The sequence below is a fragment of the Dendrobates tinctorius genome, unplaced genomic scaffold (assembly GCF_039654945.1).
Source record: "Dendrobates tinctorius isolate UK_male_01 unplaced genomic scaffold, ASM3965494v1 ptg000022l, whole genome shotgun sequence".
Classification (NCBI taxonomy): Eukaryota; Metazoa; Chordata; class Amphibia; order Anura; family Dendrobatidae; genus Dendrobates; species Dendrobates tinctorius.
This window is the reverse complement of record NW_027361690.1, coordinates 113243738-113263351: the sequence shown is the minus strand read 5'-3', so window position 1 is coordinate 113263351 and position 19614 is coordinate 113243738. Positions and strand designations below refer to the sequence as shown.

At 45.1% G+C, this 19614-nt stretch overlaps 1 protein-coding gene across 1 annotated transcript in view; it reads left to right on the top strand.

Annotated features, from left to right (window-relative positions):
• The window catches only part of LOC141084363 (tetraspanin-15-like), a 277985-nt gene that overhangs the window by 93027 nt on the left and 165344 nt on the right, over positions 1 to 19614 (top strand). The window contains exon 2 of the mRNA XM_073569064.1: positions 1806 to 1991. Within this exon, the coding sequence (XP_073425165.1) occupies positions 1806 to 1991 (186 nt within the window). The remainder of the gene's footprint in view (positions 1 to 1805; positions 1992 to 19614) is intronic.

The window sequence follows — 19614 nt, the reverse complement described above, 5'->3', positions numbered from 1 at the left end:
ACTCAGTAGACTTCATGGTTTTATTTGACTTGTTTTATGGCAACAAATAACTATAAGTCCAGACCCTACTTAGGTTTCTGCTATCGTCTAAGGACCATTTTGGTTCGCCTCATCTGGATTGCCTGTTTTTTACTTCCTTTTTCTCATACTTGTACGAGTTCTCTTTTTTCCCCATGTATTTATCCCCCTTGTTTTGTCCTGTACACAGTATATTTCATAGACTAGTGGATCCCAACCTTCCGTACCATGATAACCACATTCAGCTCTTATAGATGGTTGTGAGCTATGTTGAGCAGGACCACTACCCACTTACACCATAGTGACACCAAGAGCCCTGTAGTCCCGAAATTACAACCAAAACCTCCCCAAAGAAAGCACATTGAGACCTTATTCCCCCTCACTTAGAGGCAGAGCTGTGGAGTCGGAGTCTGAGCCCATTTTGGTGGAGTCGGTGTCATGGAAATTGAGTCGAAGTCGGAGGTTTGGCTGACTGACTGCCAAGGCTGTGGAGTCGGAGTCGTGGAGTCACAGTAGGAGTCGGTGTCCTGGAAATTGAGGAGTCGGAGTATTTGCTAACCGACTCCACAGCCTATGGTTCCCACATTTTCTTCTTTCGGTATTCTTCCATCAAGCACATTGACAAACACTATTGCACCCAGCTTGAAGCCTTCTCTAACAGGCAATATCATTCTACCTCCAGTTTACCTTATTTATCCTCCCTTCCCACCTGATCTGCTCTTCTTTGTGGGACTACTCACAAAAGTCACCATCTGGAGATATTCTAGTTGTTTGCTAAACCTGGTACTAATGCACTAAGCTGGCATATAGCCACGAACCACACAAGATGTGCCTGCAAGCCACATGTGGCTTCCAAGACACAGGTTGGAGATCCTTGCCGTAGATTGATTAAAGTTTTAGAAATTGCGTACATTAATTAATAGTAATGTGAAGAAAGCGGTGCAATAAAAAAAACAATGGAGTGGTGCTTTAATTAATAGATACATATGATTTTATCACAGCTTTGCTATATTAGATTTTTTTGCTTATGGTGTCACTTTCCTAGTTGTTTCTTCTTTTTTATTATAATTTTTGTTTGTTTTTATGTTGTGGACTCTCCTGTATATTTTTTTATACAACTATAAATATGACCTGATGGCCCAGGAGGTCCTTTCCAACTCTACGATTCTATGACCTGTCACTTCTGACATATCTATTAAATATTCATATTCCTTATTAATTAACAATCTGGGACTGTCTTTTCTTAGAACTTTAGATTGTGTCTTCCGTTATTCTTACTACAAGTTTTTAAATAATTTTTCAATTGGGCATTATCACTTTTACATCTCCTAGGGGAGTGTCCCTCCAAAACCAAGACTGATTGTACAATAGCTTTTATAGGATCACCCCCCCAACTAGTAACCCTTTGTTGTCAGTACATTTTTAGGACTAACAATAGAGGAATGGTACAATCCAAGATTCTCAAGAAATATTATTTTATACTGATTGAAATTATGTGCTAAAAATGACGTAACAGGAGATATAATACATTTAAAAAGTTGTATAAATTTTTTTTCAGATGCAATTTGGCATCAGAAGCAGGTAAACTCTTCTGTGTTGTCAAAATCCTAAGGATAGTTACACATTTTCTCATTAGTAGAGTTAATTTCTCATGGGGTAGGACTTCTGGAAGCTTGTTCATGCATCATTATGGAAAGATAGCTTTGCACAAGTTAATGATTACTTGATCTCTATATTTAATATTTCCAGCCGAGCAGAACCTAATTAGGTCCCCTGTTTTCTTCTAGCTGATAGGTCTCTTGATCCTGTGCATTGGAATTTACGCAGAGAGTGAACGACGAAAGCATCAAACCTTGGAAGGGATATTTCTGGCCCCAGCAATCATCCTGCTTCTTCTGGGCATGCTGATGTTCGTGGTCTCCTTTATTGGCATGGTCGGATCCTTAAGAGACAACTTGCTACTTCTGAAAATTGTAAGTGAATAAACTGTATGAATTTCTTGCTCCTTTTTTTCTTTAGGATAATGATCATTAAAGGGAACCTGTCACCTGTTTTGGCCGCTATAAGATGCGGCCACCGCCTTTCAGGGCTTATCTACAGCATTCTATAATGTTGTAGATAAGCCCCCGGTCCGACCTCCAAGAGAAGAAAAATATGTTTTATTATACTCACCCGGTGAGGCGGTCTGGTGCGGTTCGATCTGATGGGTGTCGCAGGTCTGGGTCCGGCACCTCCCATCTTCTTGCGATGCTGCCCTCCTGCTTGCTTCATCTCTCCCCAGCATTGCACTATTGCGCAGGCGTACTTATCAGCCCTGTTGAGGGCAGAGCAAATTCCTGCAGTGCGCAGGCACCGGGCCTCTCTGACCTTTCCCGGCACCTGCGCACTGCAGTACTTTGCTCTGCCCTCAACAGGGCAGATAAGTGCACCTGCGCAGGAGCGCTATGCCAGGGAGCGATGAAGCAAGCAGGAGGGTGGCGATCATAAGAAGATGGGATGTGCCGGACCCGGACTTGCAACACCGATCAGACCGGACCGCCCCCCCGGGTGAGTATAATAAACCTTATTTTTCTTCTCTTGCAGGTTGGATCTGGGGCTTATCTACAGTATTATAGAATGCTGTAGATAAACCCTGAAAGGCAGCGGCCACATCTTAAAGCGGCCAAAACAGCTGACAGGTTCGCTTTAACCCCCAAGGGTGGTTTGCACGTTCATGACCGGGACAATTTTTACAATTCTGACCACTGTCCCTTTATGAGGTAATAACTCTGAAACGCTTCCATGGATCCCGGTGATTCTGACATTGTTTTCTTGTGACATATTGTACTTCATGCTAGTGGTAAAATTTCATTCATATACAGTTGTGGCCAAAAGTATTGACACCCCTGCAATCTTGTCAGATAATACTCAGTTTCTTCCTGAAAATTATTGCTAACACAAATTCTTTGTTATTATTATCTTCATTTAATTTGTCTTAAATGAAAAAACACAAAAAGAATTGTCCTAAAGCCAAATTGGATATAATTCCACACCAAACATAAAAAAGAGGGTGGACAAAAGTATTGGCACTGTTCGAAAAATCGTGTGATGCTTCTCTAATTTGTGTAATTAACAGCACCTGTAACTTACCTGTGGCACCTAACAGGTGTTGGCAATAACTAAATCACACTTGCAGCCAGCTGACATGGATTAAAGTTGACTCAACCTCTGTCTTGTGTCCTTGTGTGTACCACATTGAGCATAGAGAAAAGAAAGAAGACCAAAGAACTGTCTGAGGACTTGAGAAACCAAATTGTGAGCAAGCATGAGCAATCTCAAGGCTACAAGTCCATCTCCAAAGACCTGAATGTTCCTGTGTCTACCGTGCGCAGTGTCATCAAGAAGTTTAAAGCCCATGGCACTGTGGCTAACCTCCCTAGATGTGCACGGAAAAGAAAAATTGACAAGAGATTTCAACGCAAGATTGTGCGGATGTTGGATAAAGAACCTCGACTAACATCCAAACAAGTTCAAGCTGCCCTGCAGTCCGAGGGTACAACAGTGTCAACCCGTACTATCCGTCGGCATCTGAACGAAAAGGTACTGTATGGTAGGAGACCCAGGAAGACCCCACTTCTTACCCCGAGACATAAAAAAGCCAGGCTGGAGTTTGCCAAAACTTACCTGAAAAAGCCTAAAACGTTTTGGAAGAATGTTCTCTGGTCAGATGAGACAAAAGTAGAGCTTTTTGGGAAAAGGCATCAACACAGAGTTTACAGGAGAAAAAAAGAGGCATTCAAAGAAAAAAACACGGTCTCTACAGTCAAACATGGCGGAGGTTCCCTGATGTTTTGGGATTGCTTTGCTACCTCTAGCACTGGACTGCTTGACCGTGTGCATGGCATTATGAAGTCTGAAGACTACCAACAAATTTGGCAGCATAATGTAGGGCCCAGTGTGAGAAAGCTGGGTCTCCCTCAGAGGTCATGGGTCTTCCAGCAGGACAATGATCCAAAACACACTTCAAAAAGCGCTAGAAAATGGTTTGAGAGAAAGCACTGGAGACTTCTAAGGTGGCCAGCAATGAGTCCAGACCTGAATCCCATAGAACACCTGTGGAGAGATCTAAATATGGCAGTTTGGAGAAGGCACCCTTCTAATATCAGGGACCTGGAGCAGTTTGCCAAAGAAGAATGGTCTAAAATTCCAGCAGAGCATTGTAAGAAACTCACTGATGGTTACCGGAAGCGGTTGGTCGCAGTTATTTTGGCTAAAGGTTGTGCAACCAAGTATTAGGCTGAGTGTGCCAATACTTTTGTCTGGCCAATTTTTGGAGTTTTGTGTGAAATGATCAATGTTTTGCTTTTTGCTTCATTCTCTTTTGTGTTTTTTCATTTAAGACAAATTAAATGAAGATAATAATACCAAAGAATTTGTGATTGCAATCATTTTCAGGAAGAAACTGAGTATTATCTGACAAAATTGCAGGGGTCTCAATACTTTTGGCCACAACTGTAACTTGCGTTTATTTGTGAAAAAAACGGAAATTTGGCGAAAATTTCGCAATTTTCCAACTTTGAATTTTTATGCACTTAAATCACAGAGATACGGCACACAAAAAATGTAATAAGTAACATTTCCCACATGTTTACTTTACATCAGCACAATTTTGGAACCAAAATTTAATTTTGTTAGGAAGTTATAAGGGTTAAAAGTTGACCAGCGATTTCTCATTTTTGCAACACCATTTTATTTTTAGGACCACATCACATTTGAAGCCACTTTGAGGGGTCTATATGATAGAAAATACCCAAAAGTGACACCATTCTAAAAACTGCACCCCTTAAGGTGCTCAAAACCACATTCAAGAAGTTTATTAACCCTTCAGGTGCTTCACAGGAATTTTTTGAATATTTAAGAAAAAATGAACATTTAACTTTTTCACAAAAAAAATGCTTCAGGTTCAATTTTTTTTATTTTACCAAGTGTAAAAGGAGAAAATGGACTGGAAAAGTTATTGTGCAATTTGTCCTGAGTACGTTGATACCTGATATGTGGGGGGAACCACTCTTTTGGCGCATGGCAGAGCTCAGAAGAGAAGGAGCGCCGTTTGACTTTTTCAATGCAAAATTGGCTGGAATTCAGATCGGACGCCATGTCACGTTTGGAGAATCCCTGATGTACCAAAACAGTGGAAACCCCCCACAAATAACACCATTTTGGAAGCTAGACCCCCCCAATGAACTTATCTAGATGTGTGGTGAGAACTTTGAACCCCCAAGGGCTTCACAGAAGTTTATAACGTACAGCCGTACAATTAAAAAATCATATTTTTTCCACAAAAATGATCTTTTCACCCTCAATTCTTATTTTTCCAAGGGTAACAGGACCCTAAAAGTTATTGTGCAATTTGTCCTGAGTACGCTGATACCCCACATGTGGGGGTAAACCACTATTTGGGCGCATGGCAGAGCTCGGAAGGGAAGAAGCGCCATTTGACGTTTTTGGCTGGAATTGAGATCGGACACCATGTCGTGTTTGGAAAGCCCCTGATGTACCAAAACAGTGAAAACCAGGGCTGTGGAGTCGGAGTCGGAGCTCATTTTGGTGGCGTCGGAGTCGGTATAAAATGGACCGACTCCGACTACTAAAATATATAATAAATTGGGTACAGTAATTCAAAGCAGAATGTGCTGAATATTTTTTCATAGGAATTTGGGAAAGTTATGAAATGTCCTATAAATGGCTGCTCTATTCCTGATCTAAGGCTACATTCACACACAGCGTTTTTTGAGGATATGTTTTTCAGCTGCAAAAGCAGATCAGATTTTTAAAAAACCGCATCACCTGAAAGGTTTTTGAGCTCATAATGTTTTCAATAGCAAAAGCAGATTAGAAATCTGCTCCATCCATTTATCCATATCTGCCTGTCCATATCTTATCTGTGCTAAAAACAATGAAAGCCGGGTAGCACACAGACTAACACTCTTTTTTTTTTAGTACCAGTCAGGTACACCTCATAGCTGTCCAAAAGGACGCCCAGGACAGGCATTGCTCGTCTTCAGAACACATCAACATCAATTGATAGTTGGAATAAATAGACTGCATTCACCACATCTTCTTAAGGTGTAGGGGTGTGCAGTATGAGGTTCTGCAGCAGCTGAGGTGTCAGTGGTGAACTCTAGCATCAGTGGAGCGCCTCCTCTACAGACAAGGGTACAACACAGACAAGTAACCATATTCAGAAAGAAGGAAGGCACTTATCTCAGAAGAATTGCTAGAGTGAACAGAATAACAAGATTAAGGTAATTACTTCTTAAAGCATATTTAAACTTTCAGTAAACAGTGCATAAATCAATAGTCCAGTATACTGTATGTTCTCTCTGTATGCTTGATGCTTGTTTGTTTTTTCTTTGAGCTTATATACTTTTGGGAAGCTAGCTTTTATACAATATACATACAATATACAGGGAAAATACAGCAATAGGTATAGAACCCAAAACATCAAGTTATTAGCTCTGTTATCAGTTTCTTTGCTCCTGGAGTATGATACAGTATGAAACTTGCTCCCTCCCTCCTCCCCTCTTCATAAACTGTGAAGCATTTAGTGAGCTGTACCCTAATAAGAAAAGCCTTGGAAATTCAAAGTAAAGCTATCTAATGACATATTTTACAAACTTTATATTTGTCATCTGTACTATTGATTTATGCAAAGTTTGTTTTATTTCTATCTAAAATTAAACAGTGGGGAAAGTATGTATTTGATACACTGTCGATTCCCACCTACAAAGAATGGAGAGGTCTGAAATTTTTAATCATAGGTACACTTCAACTGAGAGAAACAGAATCTACAGGAAATGTCTGACCTCTGTAATTGCAAACAAAAGGTTTCTGTACCAAATATTAAGTTCTGTTTTTCTATTGTATCAAATACGTATTTCATTCAATAAAATGCATATTATTTAAATCATACAATATGATTTTCTGGATTTTTTTTTTAGTCTGTCTCTCACAGGTGAAGTGTACAATTGTAGATCTCTCCATTCTTTGTAGGTGGGAAAACATGCAAAATTGTCAGTGTATCAAATTCTTATTTTCCCCACTGTACATGGTTCCCTGTTCTTGCTGGAATTATAATATGCATTATTTTATTTTATAGGACAAAATTATTTTGAGAGTGAATTTATATGATTACAAAATGTCTAAAAAGTTCCCCATGAAGTCAGCTGTATTCGAGCATTTCACAGTGACTCAAGATGAAAAATACTTTGTGTGTCAATGTATAACAAGTGACCCAGAGGAAAACAAATGCTGTGATGCCAAAACCAGCACATACTCAGGAAGTGATAAAAATGCTCCTACAAGAGCTTCCAATCTAAAAGACATTTACAACGCTTCCACCCAGAAGTTTTCAAAGCTGTGACTGAGAAAGATAACAGCAGCACCAAGAAACCCGTGCCCAGCACTTTCTGCCAGGCAAATGAGGAGGAAAGAGCATCTCAAACATCGTTAACAAGATATTTTGTAAGTGACAAAGTTACTGTAACAATGACAGCAGATATGTTTAAAAGACAGCTCATACAGCTTGTTGTGAAGGACGGTGTACCATTATCACTATTTGCACGACCAGCTTTTACAGCTCTTAATGGAGAAATGGCCCGCAAACTTGGTGTTTCTCTGGAAAGAGAAAGTATTAGAAAATTAGTGATTGAAGAAGCCCTTAAACAAAAGGAAGATCTTAAAAAGACTCTCAAAAGACGCTTCATGTTTCTTAAAATGGATGCCTGCACACGTCACAGAGTGAACTATTTTGCCATCAATGTTTGATATGTTTGTGACAACAAAGAAATTGTTACCAAGACATTGGCAGTAAAAGATACTAAAGCTCATCACAGCAGCCAATTTCTCTAGGCCTTAGTGGAAAAGTCCTGCAAGATTACGAACTCAAAAAAGAACAGGTTCTTGCTATTGTAACGGACAATGCTTCAAACATGATAAGTACAATTAAACTGATGAATGAGAGTGATGAACAACAGCTAGAAGAAAATTTAGGATTCAGTTTGTTTGAGATGGAAGGCCACAGTGCTGTTCATGTAACTGAGGAACAAACAGATATTACAACAGAAGAACAGCAAAATTATATTTTAGAAATAGATGATCTTGTTGAAGCTGCTTGAAAACACTTTCCTATTCATCACATGCGTTGTGTTGTGCACATGCTGCAGCTGGCAATAAGAGATAGTCTGCAAGAGGGACATGCTGGAAATCTGATTGGAAAAGTGAGGAAATTGGCTATTGCCGCCAGAACCCCTAAAATTGATTCCGTCTTGAAGAGACGTGCTGGGAAAGGGGCAATTGTTGATCAAGCCACTCGGTGGGGCAGCACTTATTTAATGATTGAGCGATTGCTTGAACTAAAACCGTTTCTTACAGATATGGCGAACCCTCAGGTAACCCTAAATGAAGGTCAATGGACACAGGTGGCTGAATTGAAGGAATTGCTTAATCACCTATTTACCGTGACTAAAAAAAATTACAAGCGGAGGATTTAACTCCTGGCATTTTCATAAGGGAGTGGAAGAACTTACTATTTTGCTTGTCCCAAAGAGGAGGTTTAATTGCAGATGGCATTTCTGCTTCAATGAAACGAAGCTATTGGAAAATAAAAATTTTCTGGCAGCTGTTTATGTGGACCCAAGTCATCGTATACTGCTTGATGATCAACAGCTTACTAAAGGAAAAGAAGCTCTGACTGAGGTAGCAGTTAGGATGAGTGGCCTACAGGAGGACTGCCAGGCGCAAGAGGACTTGGGTCCTGACAGTGCTACTGCTGCCATATCTTCATCCTCATGAGATGAGGAGTGTGACTTTGACAAGTATTTGGATGACATGGAGCAGGCAAAGCGTTGCCGCAAGGAAAAAGACTTCACTCCGTCTCCTATAGCAAGCAGATTAACCATATTTCAGCAAAATGTTTCACTTGCTCTCAAAGAAATAGAAAAATTCAACCGTTCATCAAAACTGACTGTGCATGAGGCAATTCCTTTATACCCGGAGATTGTTAGAGATGTTGCCCATGTTGTTACGGCTTTGCCTCCAACCCAAGTTAGTGTAGAGAGGTTGTTCTCTGGCCTTAAAATTATTAGGTCAGATTTGAGGTCATCTATGATTGAGGATCTGATGGAGGCAATTCCATTTCTTAGGACAAATTCATAGACTGCACAAATGTTATTTAGTATGTTTTTGTTGAAAACTGTTCTTTGCCACTTACATAGTTTATTACACAGTGTTATATATGTAATCGATATTACATAGTGTATTAGATATTTACAATTTATTACAGTTTTTTGTGTTCTAAAGTTGTATTCCAATAAATATATCTTATGTTCTATCTAAATATCTTGATTATTGTACCATAAAAATGATTAAGTGTCTGATGTTCACATTGTACTACAATACATTTTTCACTTGAATATAAGCAATGTATGTTGGAGTCGGAGTCCTGGAGTCAGAGTCGGTGTAAGGGAAATTGAGGAGTCGGAGTCGCAGGTTTGGCTTACAGACTCCACAGCCCTGGTGAAAACCCCCCACAAATGACACCATTTTGGAAACTACACCCCCCCAAGGAACTTATCTAGATGTGTGGTGAGCACTTTGAACCCCCCCAGTGCTTCACAGAAGTTTATAACGCCCGGGCGTGAAAATAAAAAAATCGTCTTTTTTCCACAAACATGATCTTTTAGTCACCAATTTTTTTATTTTCCCAAGGGTACCAGGAGAAATTGGACCCCAAAAGATGTTGTCCAATTTGTCCTGAGTACGCTGATACCCCATATGTGGGAGAAAACTACGGTATGGGCATAAGTCAGGGCTCGGAAGGGAAGTAGTGGCGTTTTGGAATGCAGACTTTGATGGAATGGTCTGCGGTTGTCATGTGCGTTTGGAGAGCCTCTGATGTACCTAAACTATTGAAACTCCCCACAAGTGACCCCATTTTGGAAACTAGAACCCCCACGGAACTTATCTAGATGTGTGGTGAGCACTTTGAACCCCTCAGTGCTTCACAGAAGTTTATAACGACCGGGCGTGAAAATAAAAAAATTGTATTTTTTCCACAAAAATTATATTTTTGCCCCCAATTTTTTATTTTCCTAAGGGTAGCAGGAGAAATTGGACCCCAAAAGTTGTTTTGCAATTTGTCCTGAGTAGACTGATACCCTATATGTGGGGGTAAAACACTGTTTGGGCACATGGCAGAGCTTGGAAGGGAAGGAGCACCATTTGACTTTTTCAACGCAGAATTGGCCGGAATTGAGATCCGCCATGTTGCATTTGGAGAGCACCTGATGTGCCCAAACAGTGGAAACCCCCAATTATAACTCCAACCCTAACCCCAACACACCCCTAGCCCTAACCCTAATGGTAAAATGGAAATAAATACATTTTCTTTTAATTTTATTATTTTTCCCTAACTAAGGGGGTGATAGCGGGGGGTTTGATTTACTATTTATGGCGGTTTTTATGTTTGGCAGCTGTCGCACGCTAAAAGACGCTTTTTATTGTAAAAATAGTTTTTGCATCACCACATATTGAGAGCTATAATTTTTCCATATTTTGAGCCACAGAGTCATGTGAGGTCTTATTTTTTGCGGGACGAGTTGACGTTTTTATTGGTATCATTTTCGGGCACGTGGCATCTTTTGATCGCTTTTTATTCAGATTTTTGGGACGTAGAATGAACAAAAACCAGCGTTTCATGAATTTCTTTTGGGGGATGCGTTTACACCGTTCTGCCTGCGGTAAAATTGATAAAGCGCTTTTATTCTTCGGGTCAGTACGGTTACAGCGATACCTCATTTAGGTCTTTTTTATGTTTTGGCGCTTTTATGCAATGAAAACAGTTTTATATAAAAAATAATTATTTTTACATCGCTTTATTCTGCGAGCTATAACTTTTTTATTTTTTTGCTGATGATGCTCTATGGCGGCTCGTTTTTTGCGGGACAAGATGACGTTTTCAGCGGTACCATGGATATTTTTATGCGTCTTTTTGATCGCGCGTTATTGCACTTTTTGTTCGGCGGTATGATAATAAATCATTATTTTTTGCTTCGTTTTTTATTTTTATTTTTTAAGGGGTTCGCTAAAGGGGTTAACTAATGGGACAGTTTTATAGGGCGGGTCGTTACGGACGCGGTGATACCAAATATGTGTACTTTTATTGTTTTTTTGGTTTTTTTATTTCCAAAAAATGAATTTATTAGGGAATAATTTTTTTTTTTTTAATTTATTTAGCGATTTTTTTTTAAATTATTTTTACACTTTTTTTAACTTTATTACATTGTCCCAACTTAACTTTAACTTTATTACATTGTCACACATCACTGTGACGGATCAGCGCTTTGCAGGCATGAGGAAGCCAGCTCCCTGCAGGCCCCCAAAGGTCCCTATCGCCATCTTGGATTCGGGGACCTGTAGGTATGGAGCCCCCCGCAGCAGCGCTGCACATTGCGCTGCTGTGGGGGGCTCAGGGAAGCACGGAGGGAGCCTCCTCCCTGCCGATGCTTCCCTTTAACCCCCGGTACACCGCGATCGTGTTTGATTGCGGTGTGCAAGGGGTTAACGTGTCGGGGGCGGTCCGTGACCGCACCTGACACATTGTGCCGGGTGTCAGCTGTGATAATCAGCTGACACCCGGCCGCGATCAGCGGCGCTCACCACGTGGGCGCCGCTGATCGCTGTGATGTACTATCCCGTCCCTGGGAATTAAGTCCCAGGGCACATCAACGGGATAGTACGTCACATGACAGAAAGGGGTTAAAGAGGATGTGTCATCAGAAAATGACCTATTTTTCAAATCAGGTTTTCAGGTTTGAAAATGCAAACTTTTTATTTCTTTTTTTAATAATTGTATCCAGTAAGGAACGTTATGAAATTTAGCAAATCACTTTATTTGGAGATTTGTCTTCATTCTTGTTTAAAAAAAAAAAAAAAAAAAATAGTGTTTTTTCCCAGGTCTATTTGCCTTCATTCAGCTACATTGTTATCGGAATCTACTCACTTGGAGTACAGATGATGGCAGTGAGAGGGTCAGCACCTGTGTCCCACTTAGGCTGGTTTCACATTTGCGGATGGAGGAGCTGCGGAGGGATGCGGACTTCCTCCGTGAAGCTCTGCCCCCTGCCGCACCTCCTCCGGTCAGCTCCGCCTACATCCACATGCGGCCTGCGTACCCTATCTTTAGAATTGGGTACGCAGGCTGTGCGGATGTATGCGGATGCCTCCGCATGCGTCGTTCTGACTGTGCGGTGACCAGCGTCGAACGCAACAAGTTGGAATTTGTTTTTTTGTAGGCATCCGCATACATCTGCACGACCTGTGTAACCATGTTAAAGATAGGTACGCAGGCCGCATGCGGACGTAGGCGGAGCTGACCGGAAGAGGTGCGGCAATGGGCGGAGTTTCACAGAGGAAGTCCGCATCCCTCTGCAGCTCCTCCATACGCTAGTGTGAAACTAGCCTAACTATGGGGATAAACTCTTACAGGAGATTTTTCTCATATGTGCAGCACTTTGAGCAGGAGTCAGATAATGACTGATCATTGCTATCATCTGTACTCCAAATGTGCATGTTCTTTTATCAGTGTACCTTAAAGCAGGCAAATAGTGGTGAAAAGCAGGGGTCTCTAAGCCACTTACATACAATTTTCTTTACAAGAATGTCAATAAATCCCCTAATAAAGTGATTCATACCTCTATATTCTGGATAAAAATGTAAAAAAAAAATGGAAGTACAGTTACTTTTTTTCGCATTACTGCCTATATAAAAAAGTGATTGCCCAGTAGCTGCGGGAATCGGCGGCTGCAGCTAACACTACCCGCTATTAAAGAGAATGAATATTCACTTCTCTCCACGCCCATGGGAGTGGAGAGCAATGAATATTTATTCCCTTTAGTAGCGGACACACGTGATCTCCCAGCCGCAGGAAACTGGCGGCTATGGCTATTGCGTCCGCTATTAAAGTGAAATGAATATTCACTGCTCCCCACGCCCATAGTTCCTCCCACCTCTCTGCGCTGGCTTCAGTGCATAGAGGAGGCAGGGACCATGGGCGTGGAGAGCAGTAAATATTCATTTTTCTTTAGCAGCGGACACAGGTGTTAGCCGCAGCAGCTGGCTCCTGCCTCCTGTGACCTGCTGCGCTGCTTCTCACCCACCTCCATCCACAACCGGTACATCCAGAATTAAAGATGCACCCCCCATTTTAATCCAACTTTTGTGAGGGGAAAAAAAGTTTATCTTTTATAGTCTGAAAAATACTGCATGCCCTATATACTTAGACAACAAAACAGTGACCAGATGTCAGCCTGGCCGAATGATGGAGGTTTATTTCTGGCATACTAATGATATCAGGATGGTCACACCTGCAGAATTTTTTTCCACATTTTACAACATGATAAAACAAAATTTCTTTCCTATGATTTGATTTCCGCTACTGGACATGTCAAAATTGAATATTCAAAACACTTCGTTTTTCTATAAGAAAGTAGCAAAAATAGAAGGGGTATAGGGTATACATAATCTAATATATAAAGCTCAATGTGGGTGTGTATGTCCGGGATTGGCATCCGCACTGTCGCAGCTACAGCCACAAAATTTGGCACAGTCACACGTCTGGACCCCGAGAGCGTCATAGCCTATGTTGTGAGGCAAAATTTTTACCCCGCGCGTTCCAATTCACCAAACAATGTTTCCCCTATCTACATAATGGGGAAAAAATGAAAGGAAAAGTGTTGGAGGCAAATTGACAGCTGCCAGATGTGAACAAGGGGGACTTAAAGAATGAGAGCGATGGCGCCAAAGAGTATATACCGTACAGTTGCTAAGGTGGGGCCCTGACATGGGATACTCACCACACACGGGGATATGAGCACACACACAAAATGCGCCGCACACTACCACGTGCTTCAACACATATACCACCCTCAGCACACATTTCACCACACATACACCAACCTCGCCACATAAAAGTCAAAACACAAAAGTCGCCACTCAAAACTCGCCATGCTGTCCCAGAGCTGTTTAAAAGATGAAAAATGAGCTGTGATTGGTTGCTATCAGCAACAGTTTTCTTTGTAGACAGTTGTGGTAACTGAGGCCTATTATTCTTATCATTTCTATGGTGTTATCGTCCTTCTGTAAAGCTGGAAATAACACAATTTATTACCGTGCCAACACAGACCACCCTCTGACATAGACTGCAGGGGGAGCCCAGTATCACACAGGATAGGATTAGATACACAGCTCAGGAGTCAGTATCACACAGGATAGGATTAGATACACTGCTCAGCAGTCAATATCACACAGGATAGGGTTAGATACACGGTTCAGCAGTCAGTATCACACAGGATAGGGTTAGATACACGGCTCAGCAGTCAATATCACACAGGATAGGGTTAGATACACGGCTCAGCAGTCAGTATCACACAGGATAGGGTTAGATACACGGCTCAGCAGTCAGTATCACACAGGATAGGATTAGATACACAGCTCAACAGTCAGTATCACACAGGAGAGAATTAGACACATGGCTCAGCAGTCAGTATCACACATGAGAGAATTAGGCACATGGCTCAGCAGGCAATATCACACAGGATATGATTAGATACACGGCTCAGCAGGCAGTATCACACAGGATAGGATTAGATACATAGCTCAGCACACAGTATCACACAGAATAGTATTAGATACACAGCTCAGCAGTCAGTATCACACAGGAGAGGATTAGACACATGGCTCAGCAGGCAGTATCACACAGGAGAGGATTAGATACACAGCTCAGCAGTCAGTATCACACAGGATAGGATTAGATGCACGGTTTTTATGTGCAATATAATCATTATAATTTGTTATAACTAACCACAGTTGGTTGCTATGCCCAGGCAACGCCGGGCTTTTCAGCTAGTTGTAAATATATTTTCTGTAGCTATTTTTTTTTCCCATTAAGGGGGTTCTTTCATCTTAAATGGGTAAAATTGTAAAGTGCCAGTAAAAACAAGCAACTTTCCAATTCACCTATTATTAAAAATCCTCTCCTTTGTCAAGATTGGATGGATTTTTTTTTACTTTATAGTTTATTGCTCTTTCCTAAGGTTAACGGCCACCACTTCGGTTTATCAGAGGTAGTTGGTCTGTTAGGGAAGGAGGCAGTGCTTATTATAGTGGTTTGAAAAACCACTATATTGTAATCCGAACGCTGCTAACTTATTCTTCTTCTTCTTATTATTAAGTTGATTTCCGCAATTAATGCGGCCCGAACCGCTAAACGCACAGACTCCGTTGAGGTGTCGTTTCGAAGCCAGCGTCCATGAGAGGTGTGCTAAGTATTTTTCGTGTCGATCGGATTTGTAGTTTTTGCGCAATTTGCGTTTGAAAATTTTTTTTCCCGTCATTGGAATGCACTGTCTCCAATGCTTTTCAATAGGAAATGGCAAAACGTGCCCTGAGGCGATTGAAATGGCAGTTGAGCTCATTGATATGCGCAGGCAGACCCAGTTACTATGCCAACGCCTACGAACTTCACCTGAACCCCAGCACAGAGCCTCTGCCACATAATATCAGCTCTTAAAGCGAAACCCACAGCACAAATGCAAATATAGCTTCATCACATGACACATGCCCCTGAGAGAGAATGTGTGCGCCAAAGTGGATTTAAAAGAAGCCCAGTGAGCCAAACTAGCTCTTAAAGGGCCAACGCGCCAAAGTGATTGTTAAAGGGCCAGCGCACCCAAATGAGTCTTAAAGGGCCGACACACCAAATCGGAGACTGAGCCACCCCGGCCTCCAAATCGGAGGCTGAGCCACCCCGGCCTCCAAATCGGAGGCTGATCGACCCCGGCCTCCAAATCGGAGGCTGATCGACCCCGGCCTCCAAATAGGAGGCTGATCGACCCCGGCCTCCAAATAGGAGGCTGATCGACCCCGGCCTCCAAATAGGAGGCTGATCGACCCCGGCCTCCAAATAGGAGGCTGATCGACCCCGGCCTCCAAATCGGAGGCTGATCGACCCCGGCCTCCAAATCGGAGGCTGAGCCACCCCGGCCTCCAAATAGGAGGCTGAGCCACCCCGGCCTCCAAATCGGAGGCTGATCGACCCCGGCCTCCAAATCGGAGGCTGATCGACCCCGGCCTCCAAATAGGAGGCTGATCGACCCCGGCCTCCAAATCGGAGGCTGATCGACCCCGGCCTCCAAATCGGAGGCTGAGCCACCCCGGCCTCCAAATCGGAGGCTGATCGACCCCGGCCTCCAAATCGGAGGCTGATCGACCCCGGCCTCCAAATCGGAGGCTGATCGACCCCGGCCTCCAAATCGGAGGCTGATCGACCCCGGCCTCCAAATCGGAGGCTGAGCCACCCCGGCCTCCAAATCGGAGGCTGAGCCACCCCGGCCTCCAAATCGGAGGCTGAGCCACCCCGGCCTCCAAATCGGAGGCTGAGCCACCCCGGCCTCCAAATCGGAGGCTGAGCCACCCCGGCCTCCAAATCGGAGGCTGAGCCACCCCGGCCTCCAAATCGGAGGCTGAGCCACCCCGGCCTCCAAATCGGAGGCTGATCCACCCCGGCCTCCAAATCGGAGGCTGATCCACCCCGGCCTCCAAATCGGAGGCTCATCGACCCCGGCCTCCAAATCAGAGGCTCTTTGACCTCGGCCTCCAAATCGGAAGCTCAACGACCCCGGCCTCCAAATTGGAGGCTGAGCGACCCCAGCCTCCAAATCTTACAGAGTGGCCCCGCCCACCAAATCGGACCCTGTGGGGCCCCGCCCACCAAATCGGACCCTGAGAGGCCCCGCCCACCAAATCGGACCCAGAGTGGTCCCGCCCACCAAATTGGACCCAGAGTGGTCCCGCCCATCAAATCGGACCCAGAGGGGCTCCGCCCACAAAATCAGACCCAGAGGGGCCCCTGCCACAAAATCAGACCCTGAGGGGCCGCGGCCACAAAATCGGACCCTGATGGGCCCCAGTCACAAAATTGGACCCTGATCGGACCCTGAGGGGCCCCAACCACAAAATCGGACCCTGAGGGGACCCAACCACAAAATCGGACCCTGAGAGGCCCCGCCCACCAAATTGGACCCAGAGTGGTCCCGCCCACCAAATTGGACCCAGAGGGGCCCCACCCACAAAATCGGACCCAGTGGGGCCCCTGCCACAAAATCGGACCCTGAGGGGCCGCGGCCACAAAATCAGACCCTGAGGGGCCGCGGCCACAAAATCGGACCCTGAGGGGCCCCAACCACAAAATCGGACCCTGAGGGGACCCAACCACAAAATCGGACCCTGAGGGGCCCCTGACACAAAATCGGACCCTGAGGGGCCCTGTCCACCAAATCGGACCCTGAGGGGCCGCGGCCACAAAATCGGACCCTGAGGGGCACCAACCCACAAAATCGGACCCTGAGGGGCCCTGTCCACCAAATTGGATTCTGAGGGGCCCTGCCCACCAAACCGGACCCTGAGGAGCCCTGCCCACCAAATTGGACCCAGAGGGGCTCCGCCCACAAAATTGGACCCTAATGGTCCCCACCCACAAAATTGGAGCGAGAGGCCCCGGCTACAAAATCTGACCCTGAGGGATCCCATCCACCATTTCAAGTCCTGAGGAGCCCAGGCCACCAAATCAGACCCTGAGGCCAAAGTGGCCCCTGAGAGGCACCCACAGTTAAAACGAATCCTGAGTTGAAAGTCTTGCAGGGGCAGCAGGCAAGTCTCTCTTAAAGGGGCAGACCGGGCACCATTTCAAACCACTATCTGTACTTCCTTCAGGAAATACACATCTAGTTCTTCTTCTTATTATTATTATTAAGTTGATTTCCGCAATTAATGCGGCCCGAACTGCTACACGCACAGACTCCGTTGAGGTGTCGTTTCGAAGCCAGCGTCCATGAGAGGTGTGCTAAGTATTTTTCGTGTCGATCGGATTTGTAGTTTTTGCGCAATTTGCGTTTGAAAAATTTTTTTCCCGTCATTGGAATGCACTGTCTCCAATGCTTTTCAATAGGAAATGGCAAAACGTGCCCTGAGGCGATTGAAATGACAGTTGAGCTCATTGATATGCGCAGGCAGACCCAGTTACTATGCCAACGCCTACGAACTTCACTTGAACCCCAGCACAGTGCTTCTGCCACATAATATCAGCTCTTAAAGCGAAGCTCACAGCACAAATGCAAATCTAGCTTCATCACATGACACATGCCCCTGAGAGAGAATGTGTGCGCCAAAGTGGATTTAAAAGAAGCCCAGTGAGCCAAACTAGCTCTCAAAGGGCCAACGCGCCAATGTGATTGTTAAAGGGCCAGCGCACCCAAATGAGTCTTAAAGGGCCGACACACCAAATCGGAGGCTGAACCACCCCGGCCTCCAAATCGGAGGCTGAGCCACCCCGGCCTCCAAATCGGAGGCTGAGCCACCCCGGCCTCCAAATCGGACGCTGAGCCACCCCGGCCTCCAAATCGGAGGCTGAGCCACCCCGGCCTCCAAATCGGAGGCTGATCGACCCCGGCCTCCAAATCGGAGGCTGAGCCACCCGGCCTCCAAATCGGAGGCTGATCGACCCCGGCCTCCAAATCGGAGACTGAGCCACCCCGGCCTCCAAATCGGAGGCTGAGCCACCCCGGCCTCCAAATCGGAGGCTGAGCGACCCCGGCCTCCAAATCGGAGGCTGAGCCACCCCGGCCTCCAAATCGGAGGCTGAGCCACCCCGGCCTCCAAATCGGAGGCTGAGCCACCCCGGCCTCCAAATCGGAGGCTGAGCCACCCCGGCCTCCAAATCGGAGGCTGAGCCACCCCGGCCTCCAAATCGGAGGCTGAGCCACCCCGGCCTCCAAATCGGAGGCTCATCGACCCCGGCCTCCAAATCGGAAGCTCATCGACTCCTGCCTCCAAATCGGAGGCTCTTTGACCTCGGCCTCCAAATCGGAAGCTCAACGACCCCGGCCTCCAAATTGGAGGCTGAGCGACCCCAGCCTCCAAATCTTACCCAGAGTGGCCCCACCCACCAAATCAGACCCAGAGAGGCCCCGCCCACCAAATCGGACCCTGAGGGGCCCCGCCCACCAAATTGGACCCTGTGGGGCCCCGCCCACCAAATCGGACCCTGAGAGGCCCCGCCCACCAAATTGGACCCAGAGTGGTCCCGCCCACCAAATTGGACCCAGAGTGGTCCCGCCCACCAAATTGGACCCAGAGTGGTCCCGCCCACCAAATTGGACCCAGTGGGGCTCCGCCCACAAAATCAGACCCAGAGGGACCCCTGCCACAAAATCAGACCCTGAGGGGCCGCGGCCACAAAATCGGACCCTGATGGGCCCCAGTCACAAAATTGGACCCTGATAGGCCCCGGCCACAAAATCGGACCCTGAGGGGACCCAACCACAAAATCGGACCCTGAGAGGCCCCGCCCACCAAATTGGACCCAGAGTGGTCCCGCCCACCAAATTGGACCCAGAGGGGCCCCACCCACAAAATCGGACCCAGAGGGGACCCAACCACAAAATCGGACCCTGAGGGGCCCCTGACACAAAATCGGACCCTGAGGGGCCCCGGCCACAAAAT